This window comes from Magallana gigas, chromosome 7 (assembly GCF_963853765.1).
Source record: "Magallana gigas chromosome 7, xbMagGiga1.1, whole genome shotgun sequence".
Lineage (NCBI taxonomy): Eukaryota > Metazoa > Mollusca > Bivalvia > Ostreida > Ostreidae > Magallana > Magallana gigas.
In genome coordinates this window covers 52,153,175-52,179,467 of record NC_088859.1, presented here as the reverse complement: position 1 = coordinate 52,179,467, position 26,293 = coordinate 52,153,175, and the positions used below count along the sequence as shown (strand labels likewise).

General features: G+C 35.3%; 2 protein-coding genes across 2 annotated transcripts; both read right to left on the bottom strand.

The window, feature by feature from the left end:
* Nucleotides 1–703: 703 nt before the first annotated feature.
* LOC105335491 (cytochrome P450 3A6) lies at nt 704–12,748 on the bottom strand. The gene is made up of 14 exons (XM_034459107.2): nt 12,530–12,748; nt 12,229–12,325; nt 11,999–12,051; nt 11,713–11,809; nt 8,438–8,557; nt 8,150–8,238; nt 7,915–8,060; nt 7,612–7,739; nt 6,178–6,289; nt 4,792–4,949; nt 4,490–4,578; nt 3,499–3,636; nt 1,887–2,049; nt 704–1,162 (listed from the first exon to the last, which is right to left on the bottom strand). The coding sequence occupies exons 1-14, from the start codon at nt 12,604–12,606 to the stop codon at nt 1,088–1,090; spliced, it is 1,542 nt and encodes a 513-aa protein (XP_034314998.2). The 5' UTR covers nt 12,607–12,748; the 3' UTR covers nt 704–1,087.
* Nucleotides 12,749–14,062: 1,314 nt separating this feature from the next.
* LOC105335480 (cytochrome P450 3A29) lies at nt 14,063–25,420 on the bottom strand. Its single transcript, XM_011439344.4, has 14 exons — nt 24,988–25,420; nt 24,716–24,812; nt 24,474–24,526; nt 23,571–23,667; nt 22,218–22,337; nt 20,884–20,972; nt 20,651–20,796; nt 20,369–20,496; nt 16,093–16,204; nt 15,839–15,996; nt 15,596–15,684; nt 15,218–15,355; nt 14,839–15,001; nt 14,063–14,476 (listed from the first exon to the last, which is right to left on the bottom strand). The coding sequence occupies exons 1-14, from the start codon at nt 25,062–25,064 to the stop codon at nt 14,402–14,404; spliced, it is 1,542 nt and encodes a 513-aa protein (XP_011437646.3). The 5' UTR covers nt 25,065–25,420; the 3' UTR covers nt 14,063–14,401.
* Nucleotides 25,421–26,293: the final 873 nt, after the last annotated feature.

Here is a 26,293-nt window from a genome sequence, read left to right as displayed (position 1 = left end):
AATGGATCGTGTGACAGACAAAGCCTAAGTAAACCCTCTCCAAAATACAAAGTCAAGTAGTGGGGTTATAAAATAATCTATAGAATATAGTATTGACAGTTTACAGAGTGATATATTATTGATATTTTTTGTATGTACAAGACAAGGGATAATTTGATATTCAATAATAATCTTGACTTTTGTCGTTATAAATTGTAAGTTAATTTGCTGTTTTAAAACATGTACATTCATACTTACATTTACAAACCCACCACATGCGTGGATCTAAAGGGGGTGGGGGTCAGACGAAAAATTTACCGTAAATGTGCCTCGGACCCACACATCCACCCCCTTCCCAGCAAACATATAAACTCCTCGGACCCCTTGGTAATATTTTCTGGATCCGCTCATGGGAGATGTTAAATAATAACACCTAACCGTCATTATACTGTTTGGGAGACAATATTTCAGAGCAAACCAAGGTGGATTTGAAAGAAGAAGTTAATTGTTCACAACCATAACTCAGAGTAAGTGGTTGTAGAAGAAATTGCATCCACTTGTCACATTTTATTTGCATTCTGTCTCTACCTGTTTCTGAATATGACGCATGCGCACATGGCATCTGTATTTGTGTCTTGTTTACTGGGTATCGTATTACCGTCACAGTGTGAACACTGCGGTGGATACCATATCAAGAATCCACCCTAATTAAGAATATTTAAAGCATAATGAAAATAATCTTTTATTGAGGGAAACCATTTATTCGTAATGAACCACAATATAGACAATGACAATTGACTAAAGTTTAAAGTCTGTCCAAGTTAAATCATGACTTCGTTCATTATTCTGACTTCATGGACTTTAAATCTATTAAACACTCTTTATCTAAAATCGTACTTTCGGTAGCAAGTTTCTCTTTCTCTATTCTAATCTACGTGTTATCATCAATACTTAAATGAATTCAAAAACATATATTGCTATGAAGTAAAAATATTTGATATAATCCAATCAACTGAATATATATATATATATATATATATATATATATATATATATATATATATCATGAAGATTTACACCGACGGGGCTACATATGGATATCTAATGTTTATCTTTTCTCCAGTAGTAATTTAACGCCATTGAGTGGCTTTAAGAGTCCTGTTTTGGCCAGTTTCAAAGGAATCTGAAAAAAGTAAATATGAATGAGTTTTAAAGCTGCTTGGTCCGATTTTTTAGTAATTACAGTATCAAATTTTTTTTCATACAAATCATTTATCTTAGAAAGTTATGGACTTTCTCCTATTTACACCAGAAGACTCAGTCTCCTTTCAAAGTTAGAAATATTCAAAGTAAGTAAAAATAATTTCTCTTTGGGCAAACGAAAAAACAAACCAAAATGCATCACGGGAATGTTTAGAAAAGGAAACCGCTTGGTTTCGTCCCCCGAATGATTGGGGTTATTCAACACGCATGCTATGCATCGATTGTAAAGAAAGCAGACTTTAGAAATATTAGCGAACAAAACGTACAAATGTTTATTTGTAATTTGTCTGATCATTTCGACCTTTATTCGAAGCGATGTCAAATTCGTAATACAACCATACCCGTCTCGTCGTCAGGGGTAAAATTTAACATGAGGCGAAATAACGCAGTACCTTTTAATGACGTTTGTTTTGTTTGCAAATTTTGTACGTATTTTTCTTTATTGAAATTTGGCATAATTGACGGGTAAAACTACTGCAATGTCTATTATTATACATATACTAAGCATAGCCATCGTTTAAAAACGTGCATAAAATTTGATATAAAATCGGACCAAGCAGCTTTAAGATATGTGGCATAATGTTACACTGTACTGTGAGGGTAAGATCTATGTTTTGGCTGGGCTTGGTTTTATGTTACTGTACCTCTGTTTCGTCACACGGTTTGAAGCGGTAATGCTGAAGTATGTACACAATGGCGCATTTTATCTCCATGGTAGCCAAACGCTGACCAATGCAGTTCCGTGGACCGTGGCCAAACGGAAGGAATGCATATGGATGGCGCTCGGACTTTTTCTCGGGAGAAAATCTACAGAATTAATTTATATGTTTTCTGGAAATTTTATCAATTTTGATTAGTGTACATAATAGGAAATATATTTAGATAATACAAGAGGCTCAGGGGCCACATCGCTCACCTGAGCAACAATTGCCTTAATTCTAATCAAATTAGCATTACAGTATCAAAATATCTTGACAAGAAAAATTGAAAATCTGCCAATTTTTATCCACCTCTTTTTTTTTTGGTATATACCAAGCCCCTTTTGTTGTTGTACCTGTAAGAAGATTTTTCTCTATTCCTATATACCCCCCCTCCATTTTGTGGCCCCACTTTTCTCTAAGGTATCATGGTTTCATCAAACTTATATCTGCATAACCTGTGCTTTCACACAAAGTACTGAGTTTTGGACCGAAAACTTTCCCAGAATATTTTTAAAGATTTTCTCTATATATTCCTATGTAAAAATTCAAACCGCCATCACGGCCCCGCCCTACCACTAGGGACTGTGATTTTGAAAACTTGAATTTACACTACCCGAGGATGCCTCTACACAAGTTTAAGCTTTTCTGGCCAAATGGTCTTTAAAAAGAAGATTTTTAAAGATTTTCTCTATATATTCCTATGTAAAAATTCACCCCCAACTGTGGCCTCACCATACCACTGGACTATTATTTTAACAAACTTGAATCTATACGATTTGGAAATGCTTCCACTCAGATTTGGGCTTTCCTGGCCTAATAGTTTTGAGAAGAAGATTTTTTTTAGAGATTTTCTCTATATATAAAAATGTATCCCCCATTGTGGCCCCGCCCTACCCCCAGGGACCATGATTTGAACAAACTTGAATCTACATTATCTGAGGATGGTTACCCGACAATTTGAGCATTCTTGGTCAAATAGTTTTTGAGAAGAAGATTCTTAAAGATTTTCTCTATATATTCCTATGTAAAACTTGATTCCCCAATTGTGGCCCCACCCTATCCCCGGGGACCATGATTTGAACAAACTTGAATCTACACTACCTGAGGATGCCTCCACACAAGTTTAAGCTTTTCAGGCCGAATAGTTTTTGAGAAAAAGATTTTTGAAAAATACCCACAAATTTTCAATAATTCTCAATTATCTCCCCTTTAAAGAAGGCGTGGCCCTTCATTTGAACAAACTTGAATCCCCTTCACCTAGTGGTGCTTTGTGCCAAATTTGGTTGAAATCTGCCCAGTGGTTCTTGAGAAGAAGATGAAAATGTGAAAAGTTAACAACGACGACGACGCCGACGCCGACAACGACAGACAACGGACAAATTGTGATCAGAAAAGCTCACTTGAGCCTTGACTCAGGTGAGCTAAAAATTAAAAACACAACCAATCACTTCTTTTGAAATATTTACCATCAACCTTGAAGAAATTGAACACTTTTTAGTGAACGTTTACTTAAAATTATTTTTAAGGATGTTGAAATACATATATAATATCCTACCTTTCAGGGTCGAATTTCTCGGGTTCAGGCCAAATTTCGGGATCTCTGTGCAGGGCATAGATAGCAAAAGCAAGCTCTATGCCTTTAGGAACCTTATATCCACCAATATCTAGCTCCATGTTGCCCACTCGACCGGTTCTGTGAAATATCAAAATATGTGTATACTATAATACATGTAGCTAGGAATCTGAGTTTACTTAAATTGATCAAGGTGGAAAGGTGTCTATCTTTGCTTCAAAAGTTGGTAAAGTAGAAATATATTTATCTGGATATCCGTATGCAAGAGAATCGAGAGGCTTTTCGTTACCTAGATGGTTTTCAGAACATTTTTTGTATCCTTTTAGATTAAAATTGAAAATGAAAAGAAAGACAACTCGTCTAAAATTTCGTGTTTGGAATGGTCTTCTGTTGTCGGAGTTGGGCAATGCTGGATCACCTGGAGACAGGTGAGTACGTTAAGAGGTGTATAAAGGTGAGATACATGTTTTACCTTGAGTCAGGTTATAGAAAGGACGTCGCATGTATGCCCCTGTTACCTTGATCTATTGTGATTTGAGATATGATGGTGGAGTTACATGAGTGTATGTACCCGATATCGTCAGTAGGGCAATAAAGTGTCGTCAGTAGGGCAATAAGGTGATGTCAATGACCCGTGTATGTACCTGATATCGTCAGTAGAGCAATAAGGTGGTGACAATGACCCGTCCATATCGTCAGTAGGGCAATAAGGTGGTGTCAATGACCCGTGTATGTACCCGATATCGTCAGTAGAGCAATAAGGTGGTGTCAATGACCCGTCGATATCGTCAGTAGGGCAATAAGATGGTGTCAATGACCCGTCGATATCGTCAGTAGGGCAATAAGGTTGTGTATGTACCCGATATCGTCAGTAGGGCAATAAGGTGGTGTCATTGACCCGTGTCTAGCTGGTTATTGAGGTCTATATATATTACCGAGAGAAAGGTAGGTAGGAGTATTCTGTCCACGTTACCTTGTAGCTGGGGGATACAGTCTCAGAGTCTCGTTCAGCACCCTGTCTAAGTACTCTATCGTCTGAACGTTATCGTAGGTAGGCAGTTCCTGCAAATAGCATGTACACCAGTTTTAGAGTGTTAAACAACATAAAAACTCATGCGCGGACTAATAGGGGGAGATCCAACACACACCCTCCTATCTCTGAAAATATTTTTAAACTTTATAAAATTCATATAATAAAATAATCGTAATTGTGCTTCGGATCCCCCTCTTGGAAATCCAATTTATCCCTCGGATCCCCAATGATTCTTTGTTTACCTGTCCTATAGCTGAGTCTATCTCGCTGATTAGCCTCTCTTGACAGTCTGAATTGGTTGCTAAGCAATACGCCATGAACGCTAGAGTACTGGCAGTGGTGTCGTAACCCGCGATGATGAATACGATGGCGTTGCCTGTCACCTCATCCGTGGTTAATCCTGATATATAAGCACAGTGTACGCAATTAGAGCCGTTTTAAAAAAAGCTTGGACTTTGGGCAGTACGTTTCAAACTCCAATTTGATGAAGGCGGGGTCTACTCATGGTTAACTGTCCGGTCATTGGCTATATATAATAGACATGAGTACATTGGACGCAATCACACTTGCCCCACTATATCTAGGGATGGACATGTATATGTCAGTTAAAACATCGTCTATTTCACACTGAAATAATAACTTTCCTACTTTGACAGTCTATGATTATTGAATAAACTTTATTAGCAAATCAGAAAGAAGGTACTCAATATTTGAAGAACAAACTAGAAACTTAGAGAGAGTGACCGAAATTCCAAGCTCTTGTTAAAACAGCTCTATAAGAGTAGAATAAAAATTATAAAAGTGATGAAGTAAAAAAAAAAGAGAGGCACATGGGCCACATTGCTCACCTGAGCAACAATACACCTAATAAATTCAGCTTTGTGAAGTCATATCCAAACTATTGAGACAATGAATGAGTAAAAGAGATCCTGTATTTAAAAATTTCTCCAGATGTTCTCATGTTGAGCCCCTTCTGTAACTAGATAATTTCATAGTTATATCACATATTGAGCATTGCCATTCCTATGTAAAAATTTGAACCCCATCCGCCACTGTGGTCTAACCCTTCATCTGGGGATCATGGTTTATGGTCTGAACAAACTAGAATCTACACTACCTGAGGATGCTTCCACACAGGTTACAGCTTTTCTAGCTAATTGGTTTCTAGAATGAAGATTTTTACTGATTTTGCTGTTTATATTCCTATGTGAAAATTTGACCCCCGTGGCGGCCCCACCGTACCCCCGGGGATCATGATTTGAACGAACTTGAATCTACAATACTTGAGGATGCTTTAATACTAATTACAGCTTTTCTGATCCATTGGTTCTTGAGAAAACATTTTAAAAGATACCAACACTTTTTAAAAAGTATTAATCATCTCCCTTTGAAAGAGGGCGCTGCTCTTCTTTTTAATAAACGTGAATTCCCTTTACCTAAGAATGCTTTGTGCCAAGTTTGGTTGAAATCTGCCCTGTGGTTCTGCAGAAGAAGTCGAAAACGTAAAAGGTTTACAGACGGACGGACGGGCATACGGACAGATATAGACGGACGCCGGAAAAAAGTGATCAGAGAAGCTCACTTGAGCTTGTCTTTTAACAGACAAACACATGGGCAGAGTCAGATACCTCGTTTCTTCCATTTCTGAGGATCATCTTGGATTGCTTGTTCCTCCTCCATTTCGTTTTTGTCCGTGTCTTTGTGAGCATTGATCATGAGCTGAAGAAGGTCCTGTCTGTTCTGATGTAAAATAAATACAAACTTAGCAAGGAATACCCTGCTTACAAAGTTATGTAAGGACGTTAGTTTGCAATCAAAAATAACATGGTGTAATTGTTCCGTTAGTGTTAAAATTCTAATTTGCAGTATTTACAGTTTTAAATTAGTATATCATATAATGCCAGGCCGATTATAGAATCGAAAATATTGAGAAACATTTTGAACATTTAAAAAAAGCACAGCTGAACCAACAATTTAATACAACCATTAAGCAGTAAGGGAAAAATGTAACAAAGGTTGAACACTTTACTCCAATATATTCAACAGGCATTTCAATATTTCAAAAACAGACAATAAGAAAATTCAAAACCTTTGACTTGTTGGTATTTGACCAGACATTTATGGCTTGAAAACGCCATAAATAAAAGAACAAGTAGATTTCATTTATAAAGCATCACTTTGTAGTAAACTAGTAAGAATTGGATAAAACTAGACACCTCTCAGTGGTTCAAGGTCACTGCACACTATTAACCAATAACTCTGTTTAAGTAAAGTATTAGCCAAATAGGGCTTAGTAGAGAGTATATATATTCTCTAAAAAAGATTGTTGTATGATCTGATATGTCCTCGACACTTGACCTACAGACATTATTCAAGTTCACTGCATATCCATTGATAAAAGGCAACATGTGGGGAAGTATGAGCCAAATTGAGCTAAAGGGATAGAGGATATGCCTCAGACAAGAATTTTGCATATACTATTTTCATATAATTCTGCTATGACCTATACATTTGATCTTGAAAAATGGTTCAAGGTTACAATAAACCCTTTACTCAAGACCTCTGTTTATGTGAAGCACGAACCAAATAGGGCTAAGTGGAAAGTATATATGCTCTAAAAAAGGATTTTGTGTGGTTCGACATGACCTTGACCCTTGACCTACTAACTTTATTCAAGGTCACTGCACACTCTTTGACCATAGACACTATGCTAGTGAAGTATGAGCCAGATTGATCCAAGGGGAGAGAATACATGCCTACGACATGGATTTTAAATATAATTCTGATAAGACCCTAACCTTAAACTTAGAGACATGGTTCAACATCACTGCATATCCTTTACCCAAAGGTATTCTGTGGGTGAAGTATGGGCCGGATTGGGCCAAAGGGAGAGAAGATATATTCCGGACAAGCAATCTCAGATGGACAGATGGACGAAAGGACAAAAGACGGACAGACGGACAGACAAACTGATCACGAGCTATAGGGTGCTTGCAGAGCGGGGTTTCAATTTTTGGTCTCATGTCATCACGAATTTAATTTTCATCATAATTATAGCTAACCTTGTCTACGTTGTCACGCATTTCTATGGCCCGTTCCACAGCTGATTTAAAAAAGTCCATCACTCGACGATTGTTCAAAGGGGACACATTGAAGTAATTGAATATAATGTCCAGTTTAGGGATAAGTACTGCAATAAAAATTTGATGGGATTCATGAAATTGTCCTAAAATGGTATTTAATGCAGTCAAACGATAATGAGGGATACCAATTATTTATAAGTTAATACTAAGTAGAAAAATAATTCATAATTCATTGATGAAAAAACCACAACATCGGTGATACGGGTTAGGTTTGAATCTTACCCAAAAGAATGATTATGGGATTAAACGAAAAGGTCAACAGTTCTTTGGCATATTTCACGAACAAATTATCTGGATTTGTTTGTGAGTCTATATCCATTCCAAATCCAAGGGAAGCTATCACGTCCATTGTGTAAGCGCCAAACGTTCTGAAACAAGGCAATACGTGGCTGTATGCAATATATCGAGAAATTGAATGACTTAATTTGTTTCTGAATTTAAAATTTGAATTCCATACTGCTTGAATTCTATTGGCTTTCCCTCGTCCGCGTTGGTTTTCAAACTTTTAAGCAGCAACTTATACTTCATTCTAAGTAAAGGATCCATCTACATAGACAATGTAAGTTTCAGCAAGGGTAATCATCGGATTTATACTTAAATTTTTTATTTTAAACAGATTTTTACATGAAAGCTTATCAAAAGTTTACACAGAAAAAATTTAAAAGAAATGTATACAAAGAAGCAAAAAACAAATCTCTCTCTTTGATTTAGACTTTATATATTAAGGAAGAAAACATTCACTCACCTTCCGCATTTTTCCACTAGAAAACGTGGGTAGGAGTGTGTTCCTCATGAACCTCCAGTGATCGTCCTCCACGGCTGTCAGCCCGTGCCTCATCTCATTTTTTGTTTCAGAAAAATGTTGCTTTAAAAAAAAATTAATTGTATTCCTGGGTCCCCTGCCGGTCAATTATTATACTTACATATATCTCTGATGTCTTCAGATGTTAATAAACTAGCAATATATTCGATGATGGGGCGGAGCGCGATATAACAGTATACAGATGGACAAACAGACGCACGTTTGTACGGACGCCCGGCATTTTTATGTCCCCGCTCCGCGTTGCGGCGGGGGACAAAAAAAATAGGAGCTAATTATAGTCAGACTTTGTATTCAGAGGTGTCTGCTTTAATCAATGTGTCCCGGAACGGAAAATAGTCGGAATTAACCATTACTTCATTTTAATTAGTTTGACAAGATATTGCCTTCTATGACTGGTCGAAAAATTTCTTTGATACCTGCGCCTCTCTACTGTTCTGATTTAAGACTATTTATAGAACGAGAATTTACAAAATAAACGCTGTCAACAAAGTGTAAAATTATGACTAGTCAATTGTAGGTAAACAAATATTCAACTTTATAGATACATAAAATATTAAAAATATAACCGTGAAAAATAAACAATTCACACTTTAATTCACTGAGTGTGTCTTCTCACGATTTCGTTTGCTTGAGACGACGATCAACATTTACGGCGAGGCTGGCTGTTGTAGGAATATTTAAAATAAACATACATAGTATATTTATATACATGTATATGTAGGGTAACACGACTGTTAAAGCATGACCACGATGAGTTTTGAATTCAAACACGTACATAATCGACCATCAGAATAAATCGTCACGTACATGCAGCTATGGATAGTGCATCCACGGCTCCACCCCTTCACTACCATTTTTAAAAGTACCTCACCTGCTTTCTAATTACCACAACTTTCACAAACGTCGCACATGCATACTATTTGTCGATAGATTAACAATTTAGACCACGATCACGTCTCTTTACTATACCCAGTTGCGTTTTTCCACCGATCCAACTCACTTTAATCCAGTTTAAACGAATCTTGCTGCACAGTAGAGAATATTACAAACCATAAATGTATAAAATTTCCCCTTCGTTTTTAATTCAGCTAGTTCAGATTAAATCGTTCTTTCATGTTTAATCCTGTAGTTCTACATCAGCTGTAGGCGCCACCATTTTGAATATTGGTGCTGTTACTGCTGTATATTATTACTCGAACGCAGGTTATACGAGTATAACTTTACTATTAACAAGAGGCCCATTGGGCCACATCGCTCACCTGAGCAACAATGGCTTTATATGGGTGTTCAAAGGATATAATTAACTTTTAGTGAGACATTTCTAGTGATCAATCGAAATTTCAGCGTCAATCGTAGAATTATAAACAAGATACTCAAAATTCTGCTTGGTTTGAGTCAATTTTTTGTTCACAAGAGTTAATTACATTCAACTTTAGATTTTTAAACTAGGTATTTCATATTCAGAATGTCTTGAACAAAATCATGGTCTTAGTTCTGTGAGCAAGGCTCTCTATCTTGCTTATAATTCGAAACTTGACACAGCTGAATATGGTTAGCAAAGAGAAAATTGTAAACAATTAAAACAGAAGAAACATGCACTAAAACCAATAGAATGTATAGTATTTATAATATAATGCTGTTTTATTATAAATATAGTGCATCAGATTTTGCTCATTTTGCGCAGGTAAACAATTAACAGTCTGATTTACCGAAGTCTATATTTGATTCGATACGTAAAAATTCCAAAATACAGGCGATAGTTAAAAGCATAAACGAAATTCAAAACAACGTAAAACTACTGTCACAAGTGAAAATGTCAACGCATTGAAAGATTTAACCTCAATTCACTTCATGAAATCGGCACGAATATATTTAGCATGTTTCAAGAATCACTTCGCACGTAAACTGTTGCACGACAAGCAAATTCATCTTTGTCAATTTGTTATGCGTCAACATTCAAACATGGCTGCTTAAAACAAAGAACTTTCGTTTTCGATATGGAATACCGAACCCGAAGTAATAAACTGATTGACCGCGATTATCTCTTTATTCTTATTTTCAACACTGTGCCGGATAATTATGCCAGTGCCAAGGTGGCATTTTTGCACCCGTCTAAGCTGCATATATCGAAAAATTCAATTATGCCATATGATAGACCATTTGAAACAAAATTCGCCGATAATTTTTGCAATTTATATTTTCCTTTCCATAAGGATTATTTATGCAAAATTACGTTGAATTTGACTCAGTAGTTCTTGAGAAGATTTTTTAAAATGCACCCACTTTTTCTACAGTTTCGAGGTTTTCTCCGTTTTAAATTTAGATCGGTCTTTCATTTTTGCAATTTATAATCACCTTTCTATAGAATTGCTTTGTGCTAAATTTGGTTGAAATTGGCCAAGTGGTTTTAGAGAAGAAGTTCGAAATGTGAAAAGTTTACAGACGGACAGACGGACGGACAGACACACGGACGGACGACGGACAAATGGTGATCAGAAAAGCTCACTTGAGCTTTCAGCTAAAAATGACATTATAAATCTCTTCAAATTCAAACGTAACGTCAAGCGGATTGGTACGTTTTTGACGTAAGTGCATTGTGACGAGCAAACCAGGATAGTTTTAATAGTTTTTTTGATCGACGTATCAAAGGAAAAATTGACAATAACACACGCATTGATGAAAAAGTTTTCCGGTCAATTTTTCCTTTTATACGTCAATAAAAAAATGAATGAATTCATTTCTTAAGTCAGTAATGATACAAACAGTATTATGTTCACCCTAATATTGTTTGTAATTTCAGCATTAACTGAAAAAATTGTTCGAATAAGAAAACACACTGTGTTGTTATATTTATATGACGATGTAGATTTTATTCAAATATTTGATTTATTGAAAATTGATTTCGAATTCTAGCAAGGCTGTGAAGTAATTTAACCTAATAAAATTTGTGGAACCTAAAATAATTTGAATTTCACGTTTGTTTCACGAATTATTGCTGATATCTCTAATGCTAAAGAGCAGGACACAAATATAAATTATTTACAAGTTAGAGCAAAATATGTAAAAAAAAAAAAAAAAAAAAAAAAAAAAAATCTTTTATAAATAAAAAAAGATATGTATTGTCATGCCCAAAATCGGAAATCAAGTGGATTTATGAAGCAGATAATGTGACATTTTATTTGGAAATCAAAACTTACAAATCTGTTTGGCGCTTTGGAGAACTCTTTGACAGAGATGTTCTTTATGATCTCTGGGTCAGCTATCAGAAGACTTGGATTACTTCCCAGGTACATTCTACAACAACAACACGTTTTGCACCATCATTGCAAGCAAATATTCCTTTAATTGGATTACAAAGCATGCATTCGAAGGAAGGTTAGGAATAAACGTTATAATGACACTGATTGAATTATTTATGATTTATTTATGTTTCCTAATTGCTATTACAGAACTAAAGTTTTAATTCAAAAAATATTCACTCACCCAACAATTCTCCCATACTTTGTAATTAACGTTTTGTCAAACTCATAAATTCCCTGAAAAAAACAATGACCTTGAAATGTTCAGATAGAGAGAAAAACAATGGATTCATTACATCGAAGTAGCCAAGGTAGACGTTTTAATTCTGTGACTGAAGAAAAGAAACTCGCATTAAATGGATTGAAATAATTGTTTTCAAAAGAACCCCTTTCCCTATACATGTAGTACATTACCTGTTTCTTGATCTCTTTCATGGTTCCAATATAAGGGAAGTAATCGGGAGACGGAACACCCATACGCTTCCAGAATCCAAACTTCCATTTCACGTGTCTGAAAAAATTGAGTTCCTTTAGAGCTTCCATAGATCCAGCAAACATTACACCATCAGTTTATGCGACAAAACATTGCATTTGCATTGAATGGTTTTAATGATGATATGAATTCAGTACAAATTTATACTGTTTTATCAAAGCCAGAGATTTTAAACAATAATATTTTTTATAAAAACAATTATTGCCTCATCAAAATACATACATGTAAATGGCAACGAACACGAAGGCAATTAAAAAAATCCAAACGTTGATATTTCCGAGAATGCTTATGACGTCCATGGTTTACCCCTGCATGGGTTCGAATTTTGACGAGCATTTATAGACAACAAACTGGACCCATATCCCCCGGTGACTCATGTGGGTGACGAAATAACTATGTCAGTAAGTAAACACATGACGAACGATCCGTCAAGCAATACCTTCTTTCATTTTACTCATAAGAATTTTTCTGTATAAGCGGCAACTATTGGACTTAGATAAAAAAAATAAAAAAGGGGTTTCGTCCCTATACGAATATAAATATTCTTCATGTTAGAATATTTATATCAGTAAGTATTTTATTTCTGATTTGTATTTCGACTTTTACAATGAACGTACAAAAATAACGTTTGTTAATGAATTGAAAACTAGGTCGCCATGGCCTACTTATTAATTTTTTTATTGTTTAAGTGATTAGTAATGTACATTCAACAGTGAGACCCTGCTTGGTATGCATATATATCAAGCGTATTGATAACAGACTGCCCTTTCCTATATTATCTCGGATTACACGGTATCCAGGCAGGTAAGCCAGGTATACCAGGTAAATCAGGTGAGGCTCACCTTGTCTGTTTGAATTAGTATCGATCACTACATGTGTACGTCCAATTGTCAGACAAACAACCGAGGGTTCACATAATTTGGACAAGACAGGCCTAAAGTTTCAGACCATGAGATACGACAGACATTAAGGCGATCCTGGTGTCAAACGCCTAGATGCGCGCAATAGAGTCTCCTACTTCGACGCAACAACGCAATGACATTGCAATTCGACGGCACATACTTTGAGCATAGACAAAATACGTGCCTGGGACTGCATTCTGTTAAGCACGTATTAAAAACGAAATTTATTATCAAAGGTATGCAGTAGCGCTACAAGAGATCCGTTTGGCGTGCTAATCTAACGCAGGTAACCGTAGTAAAGACGCGGGATTAAGTCGAGTTCACTTGCACGAAGACCTCTCGGAGTCCTTTTGGATCACAAAAATATCTTAAACACGCGGTCAGCGCATTGAGCACACAGCAAACGCGAGGTGGAATCTCTTCAAGTGCGCAGTTAATACCAGAGTAGAGCTCCATAGGAAAGCCATTACACGCAGGTGAGGCTCCGTAGAAACGTTCCATTCGCCGTCAGACCGCAGATACATTTTTTCCTTGCAAGCACATAAATCTGCTTAAAACAGAACTTTTAAGTAGTTTAAACAAAAACATATGTCACAAGCCTTGTTTACATAACAGAGTTATGAGCTCTGTGTCTTTAACGTGTGTGTGTGTGTGTGTGTGTGTGTGTGTGTGTGTATATATATATATATATATATATATATATATATATATATATATATATATATATATATATATATATATATATATATATATATATATATATATATATATATAACACTGACATTGTAATTTGTGCTGACCATTAACAGTACCCAAGTGAAGCATTGTCCATCTTGCAATTACAATCAACAGAATATTTTATTAAGACCTTTCATTCATAATTTATCACGCACTAGCTGATTGACAACATTTTGGTGTTAAAGTTTTTAAATCATTACGTCTGCTTTGCAATATAAACAATTTCCTGTTTGAAATTGTGGCACAAGTATTAACTTCTAACATTCTTATCCATGTGTGGTCATCAGTATGAAATCAAATATCCATTTCGATAAAGTATAGATATTTCGATTTATATAATGTATAACAATTCACAAAAGCAACAAAGAATATTTATACAAAAAGAACAACTTAATGATACTGATATTTCGAACTCGGGAAAAAAAATCGTAACAATTCTGTATTCAAGCAACGTTTATCTTTTCTCCAGCAGTAAATTTACGCCGTTTAGCGGTTTTAACAGTCCTGTTATGGCTAACCTCAGAGGAATCTGAAAAAGTAAATATCGAATTTCAATATCTATGGTATAATTTTACATTACTATGATAGTAACGTCCGTAAATCTATTTTCATTTCAAAACTATTAGGAAAGTAAACAAGTTTCAAAGAAATAGGTTATCTGTCTTTTACCAGAAAGTTTTATATGAAATTCATTTTTATGTTTTAAATGATAACCAAACATTTCATTATTGTTAAAAGTAAAAGAGACTTCTTAATTTGTAGCATTAAGATTTTATTCTAGCATTCATTCAAACATCATGTAAAATGCATGTGTCCTTCTAGTTAAAACAAACAATGAACAGAGAAGCACTGTATTGCTGGACTGTTGGACTTCAATCTTTTTTACTGTACCTCTGTTTCGTCACACGTTTTGAAGCGGTAATGCTGAAGTATGTACACAATGGCGCATTTTATCTCCATGGTAGCCAAACGCTGACCAATGCAGTTCCGTGGACCGTGGCCAAACGGAAGGAATGCATACGGATGGCGCTCGGACTTTTTCTCGGGAGAAAATCTTTAAAATATTTTTTTCTTCATTTTATCACTTCTAATTATTATATTATACATATTCGACGTTAATATAAGGAAGTAGTTAATAGCTTACACTCACCTCTTTACATGTAAAACACTTTACTATAAAGGGTGTAAAAATTATCAACTTTCTTTTTAGGCAGCATTGGGTTTTTTTTACACTTAAAAACTGAGAGAATGTCAAAACAGTGTGACGTACCTCTCAGGGTCGAATTTCTCGGGCTCAGGCCAAAACTCGGGATCTCTGTGCAGGGCATATACAGCAAAAGCGAGCTCTATGCCTCCAGGAATCTTATATCCACCAATATCTAGCTCCGTTTTGCCTACTCGACTTAATCTACGAAATATCAAAATATGTGTATAGCTTAAAATTATCATGGTGGAGTGATGTCTGTCTGTGCGTCAGAAAGGTTTTTTTGTGTTGCCTAAATCAAGTTTGATAAGAGAGGTAGAGGTATTGTCACATGTCAAGTAGACAATAAGGCCCTGTTAATTACCTGAATGATTCTAAGCAATTAGAATATTGTTTTCCATATAAACAAGAGAAAGGTTGGTAGGAGTATTCTGTCCACGTTACCTTGTAGCGGGGGGATACAGCCTCAAAGTCTCGTTAAGCACCCTGTCTAAGTATTCTATAGTCTGAACGTTATCGTAGGTAGGCAGTTCCTGCAAATAGCATGTACACCAGTTTTGAGTGTTAAACAACATAAAAACACATGCGCGCACTTCCTGCAAATACATCAGATGTAGGATGTATTTTATGATAGCCTTGTCTTCAATTTATAAACTAAATATCAATGTATATTTTCCCCTTTTTTACCTGTCCTATAGCCGAGTCTATCTCGTTTATTAGTCTTTCTTGGCAGTCTGGATTGGTTGCTAAGCAATACGCCATGAAAGCCATAGTACTGGCAGTTGTTTCATAACCCGCGATGAAGAATATGATGGCGTTGCCTGTCACCTCATCCGTGGTTAATCCTAAAATATAAACATACTACATGAAGATGTTACAGTAGATCAAAGATTGTGACAGACAAAGAAAGAACAGACAAACACACGGGCAGAGTCAGATACCTCGTTTCTTCCATTTCTGAGGATCATCTTGGATTGCTTGTTCCTCCTCCATTTCGTTTTTGTCCGTGTCTTTGTGAGCATTGAGCATGAGCTGAAGAAGGTCCTGTCTGTTCTGTAGTAAATTAATAATGACATAGCAAGGAATACTCTGCCCACAGCATTACTATTGAAGCAGGTGTGTAATCATATTTTACGCGAGTGAACCGTAAATAAATATGATGTTTTTGGTAGAGAAAAAGTAATGTGACGTTAAAAAAGCTCTTTCGACGTTCTTAGACGGAAGCGCCAGTTACAATTTCTTTTATGACCTTTACATCACAGGGCATTCTCGCCCTTTTTTGTGGTATTCCTATCGGTTGTAACTTAAACTAAGGGCACATAACTCATTAAAAACCACCTCCTCCAACTGTTTGGCCCCCGTTCCGTATTTTTAGTAATAGAACTTTTTGTGGTATTAATCACTAATTTTTTCGTTAATAAATATCAATTTGATTGATTTGAAAAATGCCCAGTAGCAAAATCAGTAAGTAGACGAGCTTACAATTATCTCTAAAGGATGCTAAGTAGAGGGACGAAAGATAACTCTCGCTTGGTATCCAATATACTCAAACGGTGAGTACGGGATCAGAAGCATGCTGTCAAAATTAATTACGAAGGGGGAAATTGTTCAACATATGTGTTTATGTTTAGGAATAATTAATAAGTGCGCAGGTAATGAATGCTTTCCATGAACAACGGTTGATATGATACCATTACTGGCACCTGACGTTATAATACTATTCCTGGCACCTGACGTTATATACTTTTCTTATAATAAAAAAATATCATCTAACTCATGATAAATAGAGGGTTTATATTTTTTTATTGTGATAAAAGTATATAACGTCAGGTTTATATTTTTTTATTGTGATAAAAATATCATTTAATATTTATTCGTTTGATGAGATATCGGCGCTTCTGATTGGTCGAAAAATTTCTTTGATACCTGCATCAATAAAATTTTTTGCCGGATCTACTTTTCTCAACTGTTCTGATCTAAAGCTATTTATAGAACGGGAATTTCCAAGATAAACACTGTCAACAAAATGTAAAGTTGTGTTTGTTTTATTGTCAGCAAACAAAATGCAACCTTGTGAATATAAAAACCACAAAGTTTAACCTTCAAAAATAAACAAAACACATTATTTGATTCACGAAATGGAAAATTAAAGCGTCTTCTCACGATTTCGTCTGCTTGAGATCAATCAACATTTACAGCGAGGCTGGCTGTTCCTTTTCCATGAATATTATAACGAACATATACGCCTATAAACTTTCACGGAAACACTGCTGTTCAAATTTGGTAACGATAATTTTTAAATTTACACACGTAACGTTACATGATCGGTCTTCAGAATAAGCGTCCTAAAGAAAAGCTATGAGTAGGTATCAACTCCTTCGGCGCATTCCAAGCGGCAGATATACCATTTAAGTACATCACTGGCTATCTAGTTACCACACCGTTTACAAAAGTCGCTTATACATACTATTCTTTGTCGACATATCAGCTATTTTCGTCCACGATCGCCTTTCCTTGGATGGTTATGTCCAGTTGCATATTCCAGCGATCTCACATGAAAACTAGTTTTATTACGAGTTTTTCTGCACAGTGAATAATATCACTAGCTACCGCATGTATTTTCCTTTCGTTTTCAATTCAGCCGGTTCAGATTTTAACTCACTATTTGTGTTTAATCCATTAAATTCAGTTCAATAGCTCTGCATCAGCTGAAGACGCATCCATTTTGAATATTGTTGCTGTCATACGCGCCGCTTCATTTACATTATTTACATTTTTGATCAATGACACTTCACATTTTTTATTTGAAAATGTTTTATTAAATGATAAGAAATGAAGATAATAATTTTTCTATTGATCGACGTATCAAAGAAAAAATTGACCGGAAAACTTTTTCATCAATGCGCTACGCGCATTGATGAAGTTTTCCGGTCAATTTTTTCTTTGATACGTCGATCAATAGAAAAATTATTATCTTCATTTCTTAAATATAACGTCAGGTTTATATTTATTTTTATAATAAAAATTTATAACGTCGATAAGATATATTAGAATGATATGATTAAGAAATAAAGTACGAGTTTTCGTGAATGTTGCAGAATAACCTCCGAGGTCGAGATATGTTGTTTTGAAATATAAAAGCCGAGGCGTTAGCCGAGGCTTTTATATTTCAAACAACATTTCGAGACCGAGGAGGTTATCCTGCAACATTCATGAAAACAAGAACTTTATTTCTATTCTACTAACAGCCCAGTATTTCTACAGATCGTTTCTCCTATAGAGAGACGATCTAGGTCATTTTGACGGCTGTTCCGTGTAACCCCAACGGTTTTGTTAGTAATGTTTACATGTGTATCGATCAAAGGCATCACATGCAGACGACATACTTTTTTCTTAGGATTTTAATACTCTTCACTTATTTATAAAATATCTTTGAATCACATTCCTAATATTTTAAAGACAATTTAATACGATTATTACTACAACACGTTATATATTTTATGTAAAAACACGCCGTGAAAATGTGCTAGGGAGGTCCTAGGAACAGCCGCATTGATCTCTTAAGAATAAAGATTTGAGGCAATACACATTGTTTTGACTGGAACTAACACGTGAAATTGACATGGTTTTAAAACTTTTTACGGTTTGAAGTGGTACTTCCATGATTAGTGCGAGACAAATAGGTATTTCTGATCTGATAATTTACTGATGACGTTCGTGGTATATTGGAGAATAATGTCCGCGGCATCTCTTTGATCTCGGCAATAACTGTAGTAGAATGCCCAATATTTATAATTTGTAAACATATCAACCGTTTCGGCGTTTTTTAATCAAGCACATTTTTAGACGGTGGCTAATTATAGTCAGCTGGTGGCTGTTTATTGTCTGATGGTGGTTATTAATACCAATGTCTTTTGCTAATGGTTCTGGGAACACCTTATGAATGAACAACAGAGTAGTAACAAAATCTGTTTAAAACTTACTAGTATTATCATCATATATTTACTTTTCCCAGTGTCCACTACGTATCGATTATGTACTATATAACCCATAATACAAATGACGCAAAACTGAGGCGCCAGCGGGGTTTGCTTATGTATATTTAAATATTTAATCGTACGATGTCTTAAAATCATATAAATATAAGTTATAAGGAATCATTCTTTGAATATTATGAGGTGGTAATTTCGGTCAAATCTATCATTATTGGATTTGATCACGCCCCGACCAAAATTATCACCTCATAATACTCAAAAAATGATACCTTATTCCTTATAAAATTCATACAAATATCCTCGATCGCGATTTCCAGAAATTGCTTAACTTTCAAATCAATCAAGATCTTTTTTAAACATGCTTTAAGGAAGATTATAATGTTGTAAAATGGGAATTTTGACGTTCAGTCAAATGGATAAAAATCCATGCTTCAAAAATTGCACAAACATTAGTTGCAAAATGTTGTGACTGTGATAATCTTCATAAAGTCATTAGCATTTTATTTTAACTGTAACAAGATAGCATGCATTAACTATTTAAACGATTTATGTATTCTATATCAAAGGCATATCCATTTTGCATCTTATTTCAGATTTCTTAGTAAGTGCATTTTTACAATAACGAACAAATTCACTTACATTTTGAAAACATTAGGGTTTATTCTAACTACTTTCTTCCAGGCTTAGGTTTGTATCTGGTTGAATACACGCCTAATGTCAACATACTTATATATAGATGTATCAGTCGAATTGTCACCATATCAATGCTCCGTGGGAGTGTCTGTGTTAGCGTCTACTGATGGGTATTAAATAAGTTCGGCAGCACTATAACGTTGGGTCTTTTTTAAGATGACACGAATGGTCTCGTTATATCTTTTAAAATACAGCGAGACGTGTTCGAACATTAAAAATTCAAGAAGCGGCTACGATGCAACAACTTAGCAACATGTACCCTGTTCTCTGATGATTGTTCTAGCTATTTGATATGCAATTCAGTATATCTAAAAAAAGAACACAGGCAATGAGAAAATTCAAAACGTTTGACTGGGTGAGGAAAAGTATTAGACCCGATTTACAGCTTTAAATTAGAAGGAAAAGTAAATATATTTTCAAGTAAAAAATATCACACTTTGTTGTTAACCTGTAAGAATTAAATATAACTATTAGATTTATGTCGCCTCGAGTTGAATTTTCATCATATATTATTAGGTAGGTAGCTAACCTTGTCTTCATCATCACGCATTTCAATGGCCCGTTCCACAGCCGATTTAAAAAAGCCCATCACTCGACGATTGTTCAAAGGGGACACATTGAAGTAATCAAATATAATGTCCAGTTTAGGGATAAGTACTGCAATTTAAGTTTGATGGGATTTTTTGAAATAGACAAATATGATAGGTACTCAATGCAATATATTAATGTTGAAGAATAGTAATAGTTGATTATAAATTAATATCTAATTTATAATTTGCAGTCCAAACAACAGAATAGCTTTGAATCTTACCTAAAAGAATGGTAAGAGGAGATAACGAAAAATTCATCAGTTCTTTGGTATTTGTAACGAATAAATTATCTGGATTTGTTTGTGAGTTGATATCCATTCCAAATCCAAGGGAAGCTATCACGTCCATTGTGTAAGCACCAAATGTTCTGAAAACAATTTAATGCATGACTGGGATACCTATTTGCAATATATGAAGAAAAAGATATTCAAAACTTGAAACTGAACGTCCATACTGCTTGAAGTCTATTAACTTTCCCTCGTCGGCATTGGTTTTCAAACTGTCAAGCAGCAACTTGTACTTCACTCTAAGTAGAGGGTCCATCTACAAATACACACAAGTTTCATTACGACTACATGTATGAACTATAATTAAATTTTTAAATTCAAACAAACATTTAAATGAACGCTTATTCAAAGTTTGCGCACTAAAATGCCAAGAAATACGTAAAAATCAAAAGACAAAGGAAAATCGCTTGGTATAATTTAAAATATAAATATTCAAGACTCTTGGTAAACTGTAAGACTTCTATTCAACGCCAGGAGTCCTGAGTCCATGGGCATGAGTGGACTAACGATCACTCACGTTATGGAAATGAATGGACTCAGGACCCCTGACGTTATGGGGATGAGTGTACTCAGGATCCCTGACCTTGTGGGGATAGGTGGTCTTAGGGCCTTTAACGGTGTGGAGATGAGTGGACCTAAGATTCTCTGATGTTTTGGAAGATGAGTGGACTCAGAGCCCCTGATGTTGTGAGAATGAGTGGACTCAGGACCTCTGACGTTGTGGGGATGATTGGACTAAAGCCTCCCTAACGTTTTTTAGAGATGGGTGGACCCAGAACCTCAGATTTGTGAGGATGAGTGGACCCAAGACCCCTGACGTTATGGGGTGAGTGGACTCAGGACCCCTGATGTTGTGGGGTGAATGGACTCAGGACCCCTTACGTTGTGGGGATAATTGGACTCAAGACTCTCTGACGTTGTGGGAATGAGTGAACTCAGGACCTCTGACATAGTGAGGATGGGTGAACCCAGGACCCCTGACGTTGTGGGATGAGTGGACTCAGGACCTCTGATGTTATGGGGATGAGTGGGCTAAGGACTCATTGCGTTCTGAGGATGAGTGGACTCAGGACCCCTGATGTTATGCGATGAGTAAACTCAGGACCCTTGTTGTTGTGGGGATGAGTGGACTCAGGACCCCTGACAATTTGTGGTATGTGGACTCAGGACCCCTGATGTTGTGGGGCGAGTGGACTCAGGCCCCCTGACGATTTGTGGATGAGTGGACTCAGGACCTCTGACGTTAAGGGTATGAGTGGACTCATGACTCATGACGTTGTGTGGTATGTGGACTCAGGACCCCTGATGTTGTTGGGCGAGTGGACTCAGGACCCCTGACGTTGTGGGAATGAGTGAACTCAGGACTCATGACGTTGTGTGGTGTGTGGACTCAGGACCCCTGATGTTGGGTGAGTGGACTCAGGACCCATGACGATTTGCGGGTGAGTGGACTCAGGACCCCTGACGTTGTGAGGATGAATATAAGAGAACACTCACTCACCTTCCTCATTTTTCCACTAGAAAACGTGGGTAGGAGTGTGTTCCTCATGAACCTCCAGTGGTCGTCCTCCACGGCTGTCAGCCCATGCCTCATCTCATTTTTTGATCCAGAAAAATGTTGCTGTAAAAAGAAAAGAAAAGAATTGCATTTTAAAAAGTGGTAACTATATATATCCAATCGCGCATGTTTTAATCAATGTTCTATAAAAGGGGAGAAATAGTAGAAATCCGTATTCATTGATGGTCGTAAAAGCTCTATGTTCATCGTAATCACATCCATACGAATAAATAAAGCTCATAGAAAATGTTTAAATGAGGACAAAAAACACAATATGTAAAAATATCTATAAGGCAAGGTAGTTGTCTTTAAAAAAGATAGGAGTAAAATAGTAGAAATTTTATAATGGATGTGTTACTTCACTCGCATTAAAGTGAGCGAAAGTTGAAGTAGTTTCAAAGTTCGCTCTAATTTAACAAGTCGTGTTATTCGATACTGTTACCTTGGAGACAGGAAACATACAGAAATAACCTTTAAGTTATTCATTCTGGAAAAAAATTACAGATATATTTTGTGAGGGTCTTTTACATGTATTAAAAGATGATGTGCGTGCTGTGCCAAAAAACTTGAAAATGAAAACAATAATTAATGGCGCCATAATATATATTAAACGGTTTATGTGATTTTTACAACAAATACAATTATACTTTGAAAGGGTTTTTTATTGATAAAAAATATTATGTGTGTCGGGCCAAAAACTTGAACATGAAAACAATTTCTAATAGTGTCATTAAACTAATATATATTAAACAGTTACTGTGCTTTTTTTTTATAACAATTACTATATTTTGTGAGGGTCTTTTACTAATATGTGTGTCATGCTTAAAACTTTTACATCAAAACAAATATCTAATGGCGCCATAATATATATTAAACAATATCTGTGATATTTTTTACAATTATTACAAGTATACTTTGTGAAAAAAAAAACTGTGCCAAAAACTTGAATATGAAAACAATATTTAATGGCCCAATGGTATTATATCAAACAGTAAATGTGATTTTTTTTACAACAATTTCAACAATATTCTGTGAGTGTCTTTTATAAATAAAAATTATTATGTGTGTCGGGCCAAAAACTTGAATATGGAAACAATATCAATCGCGCTATAATATATATTAAACAGTTAATGTGATTTTTTTTAAACTATACAACTATTTTTTTAGGGTCTTTTATTGATAAAAAAAAAATCATGAGTGTCGTGCTAAAAACTCGAATATTAAAACAATTTCTAAGAGCACTAAAATATGTATTGAACAGTTAATGTGATATTTTATTGGAAAATCAAAGCTTACAAATCTGTTTGGGGCTTTGGAGAACTCTTTGACAGAGATGTTCTTTATGATCTCTGGGTCAGCTATCAGAAGACTTGGATTACCTCCTATTTGCAATCTACAACAATGAGACAAAGTATTTTTATAGATGTTTACCGTCAAAGCTGAGATTTCCTACAAATTCACTGTGCACTCAAGAGGACTACTTATGCTCGTGGCAATTTTTAGAATTAATCATTTACCTTGAGAAAAAGGTAATAAAGACAGAAAATATTCAAGTTTTCAAACTAAAATATTTGGGATTTTTCTCAAATAATAGCTTCCAGATAAAAAATCTCTTAAATTTTAAGGTAGACCTGATAAATAATATGTTAATCACCCAGCCTCCTCATGGTTTTTTTAACAAGATAATTATGTCATTAAAATCCATATACCCCTGACTGATTAATCATGTTTCATAAAAATTTATATACCTTAACTGATAAATTGTCTAGATATTCATCTTTAAGAAAATTATTTAAAACAGCAAGTAATATTCATTTAATTATGAAAGGGCAGCACTAAGGGAATAGGGCCTTAGCAAAGATTCGCAAATAAATGACAACTTGTAAATATTGTATTATCTCCAAAACATTAAAATCTAAACTTACGACATAATAGTAAATATTATGTTAACATTAGGAAAAACCGTACAAAATCTGTATAAAAAAATAATGAAGTTCTTTTCTTTTAATAAAATGGGTTAAGTCAAAAACAGTTTGTTAATTTTGTATCCATTCAGTATTTCTGAAATAAAGTATAAGGGAAGATCATAATTATAATTTCCATTATAAAATAAGCATACCGAACAAGATTAGGAATACACAACAAACGGTTTTATCCTAATTGCTATTATATAACTTAGGTTATCGAGTATTTACTCACCCAACTACTCTCCCGTACTTTGTGATTAATTTTTTGTCAAACTCATAAATACCCTGTAAAGAATAACATTCAAGTGTTAAGATAAAAATTCAGACAATTCATTTGTTATATCAAACAATAGCACATTACGTAAACGTTCAGTTTTTTATATCTAGAATCAGCAAACCATTTTTTCCCCCCAATTAACCCTTAAAACCTTTTTTTTTCAATTTACCTTATTCCCGAAACATATATCACATTACCTGTTTTTGAATCTCTGCCATGCCTCCAATGTAAGGGAAGTAATCGGGAGACGGAACACCTAAACGCTTCCAGAATCCAAACTTCCATTTCACGTGTCTGAAACAAAAATGATATTTTGTGTTCCTTCAGGGCTTCCATAGCTCAAGTAAACAAAATTACTCGTTGCAAATTACATGAAGGCAGTACAGTTTAACAAATCGCAGGAATTTAAACAATATTTTATTGTAGGTAATGTATGTTCAGTAAATTATCTAATCATTAAAATACATACATGTAGACACCGACAAACACAAAGGCAATCAAAAAAATCCAAACGTTTATGTTCCCGAGAATGCTTAACACATCCATTGTCTATCCTCGGGTCCGAACTCAATAGACGACAAACTGGATAGCTTCTAGTCTAGTCTCGTTCAACCAGACGCTCGGTTGTCTCCGTAAATGTCCGACAAGCAGACATACCAGCTAATTTGCTATTAACTCTAATAATACGGCAACAAGGCACGTAAATTAAGTTAGTGTTCACCATTGCTAGTCTGAATTACATGTATTATTGATAGCTACGGGTGCAGACTGTATGGCCAGTCCAGCAAACCTAAATAGGATTTCAGGGATTAACGCAACTTGGACACACAGGCCTGAAGTTCCAACACTTTAAATTCGCCAATCTCCCTGTGAAGAGAAAGTACGACCCCCCAGCCATGCAAACTTTAAGCTATATTTTTAGGGACGTAAATTCTCCATATTGTCACTGAGATTATTCGGACTTTTGATAAGTCTAGAGAGCAAAAAAAAAAATCCGCGACAAAATGGCTCTTTTATCGCATGCTTTCGGATCTCCTTAGTAAATACATTAAGAGTTTGCATCAACTTTTGTTGCTATCGATAAGTTGGGCGAGTACCTAATACATTTCGTCACGATGCGTTTGTTTATGTATGCACCAGAAGTATTCATCTGTCTATAAATAAAACACAAGGACTCTTCCATAAAGTGCAGTTTGACATGCGAACGTTTTATTCTGCGGGCGGGGAAATAAAAACATGCATACCATGGCCAAAAATATGTTTCGATTTGAAACTGACCAGGACACTGGTCCAAGAGTCGAGAAAAAGTCGTTTTGAATTAACTTAAAACCATCGTTTGGAAAAAGAAACTTCTTGGGGAATTATGCCAGAAATTTAAGGTTTGTTTTGCTTATAACTGTATTTTTATTTTAAAATTTTGAATATTGAGTCAGAGTAAAACTTTACTTACTTATTCTTATTTAAAAACCTATCAAGCTTTATATGTATTTGTTATCTTTTTTAAGGTAGGATTTATCTACTCTTGAGTTTTGTCCTTCGTGATGTACTTATCAAAGCCCCATCCAGATTATGACAGGTAATTTTGATTGAAACAAAAATATATTATCTTTATAACTGAATATTTACATGTATCTTATCTGTAGTAAGAAATGGTCCCCCTTGTCAGCGACCGAAATAAAGTTTTCTCGAATCTGATGCTGTGTGGTTCTGTAATGTCTGTAATGAGAATTTGAGCAGTTTTCTCAGCTCCTACAGCAAAACCACAAACTTATCAA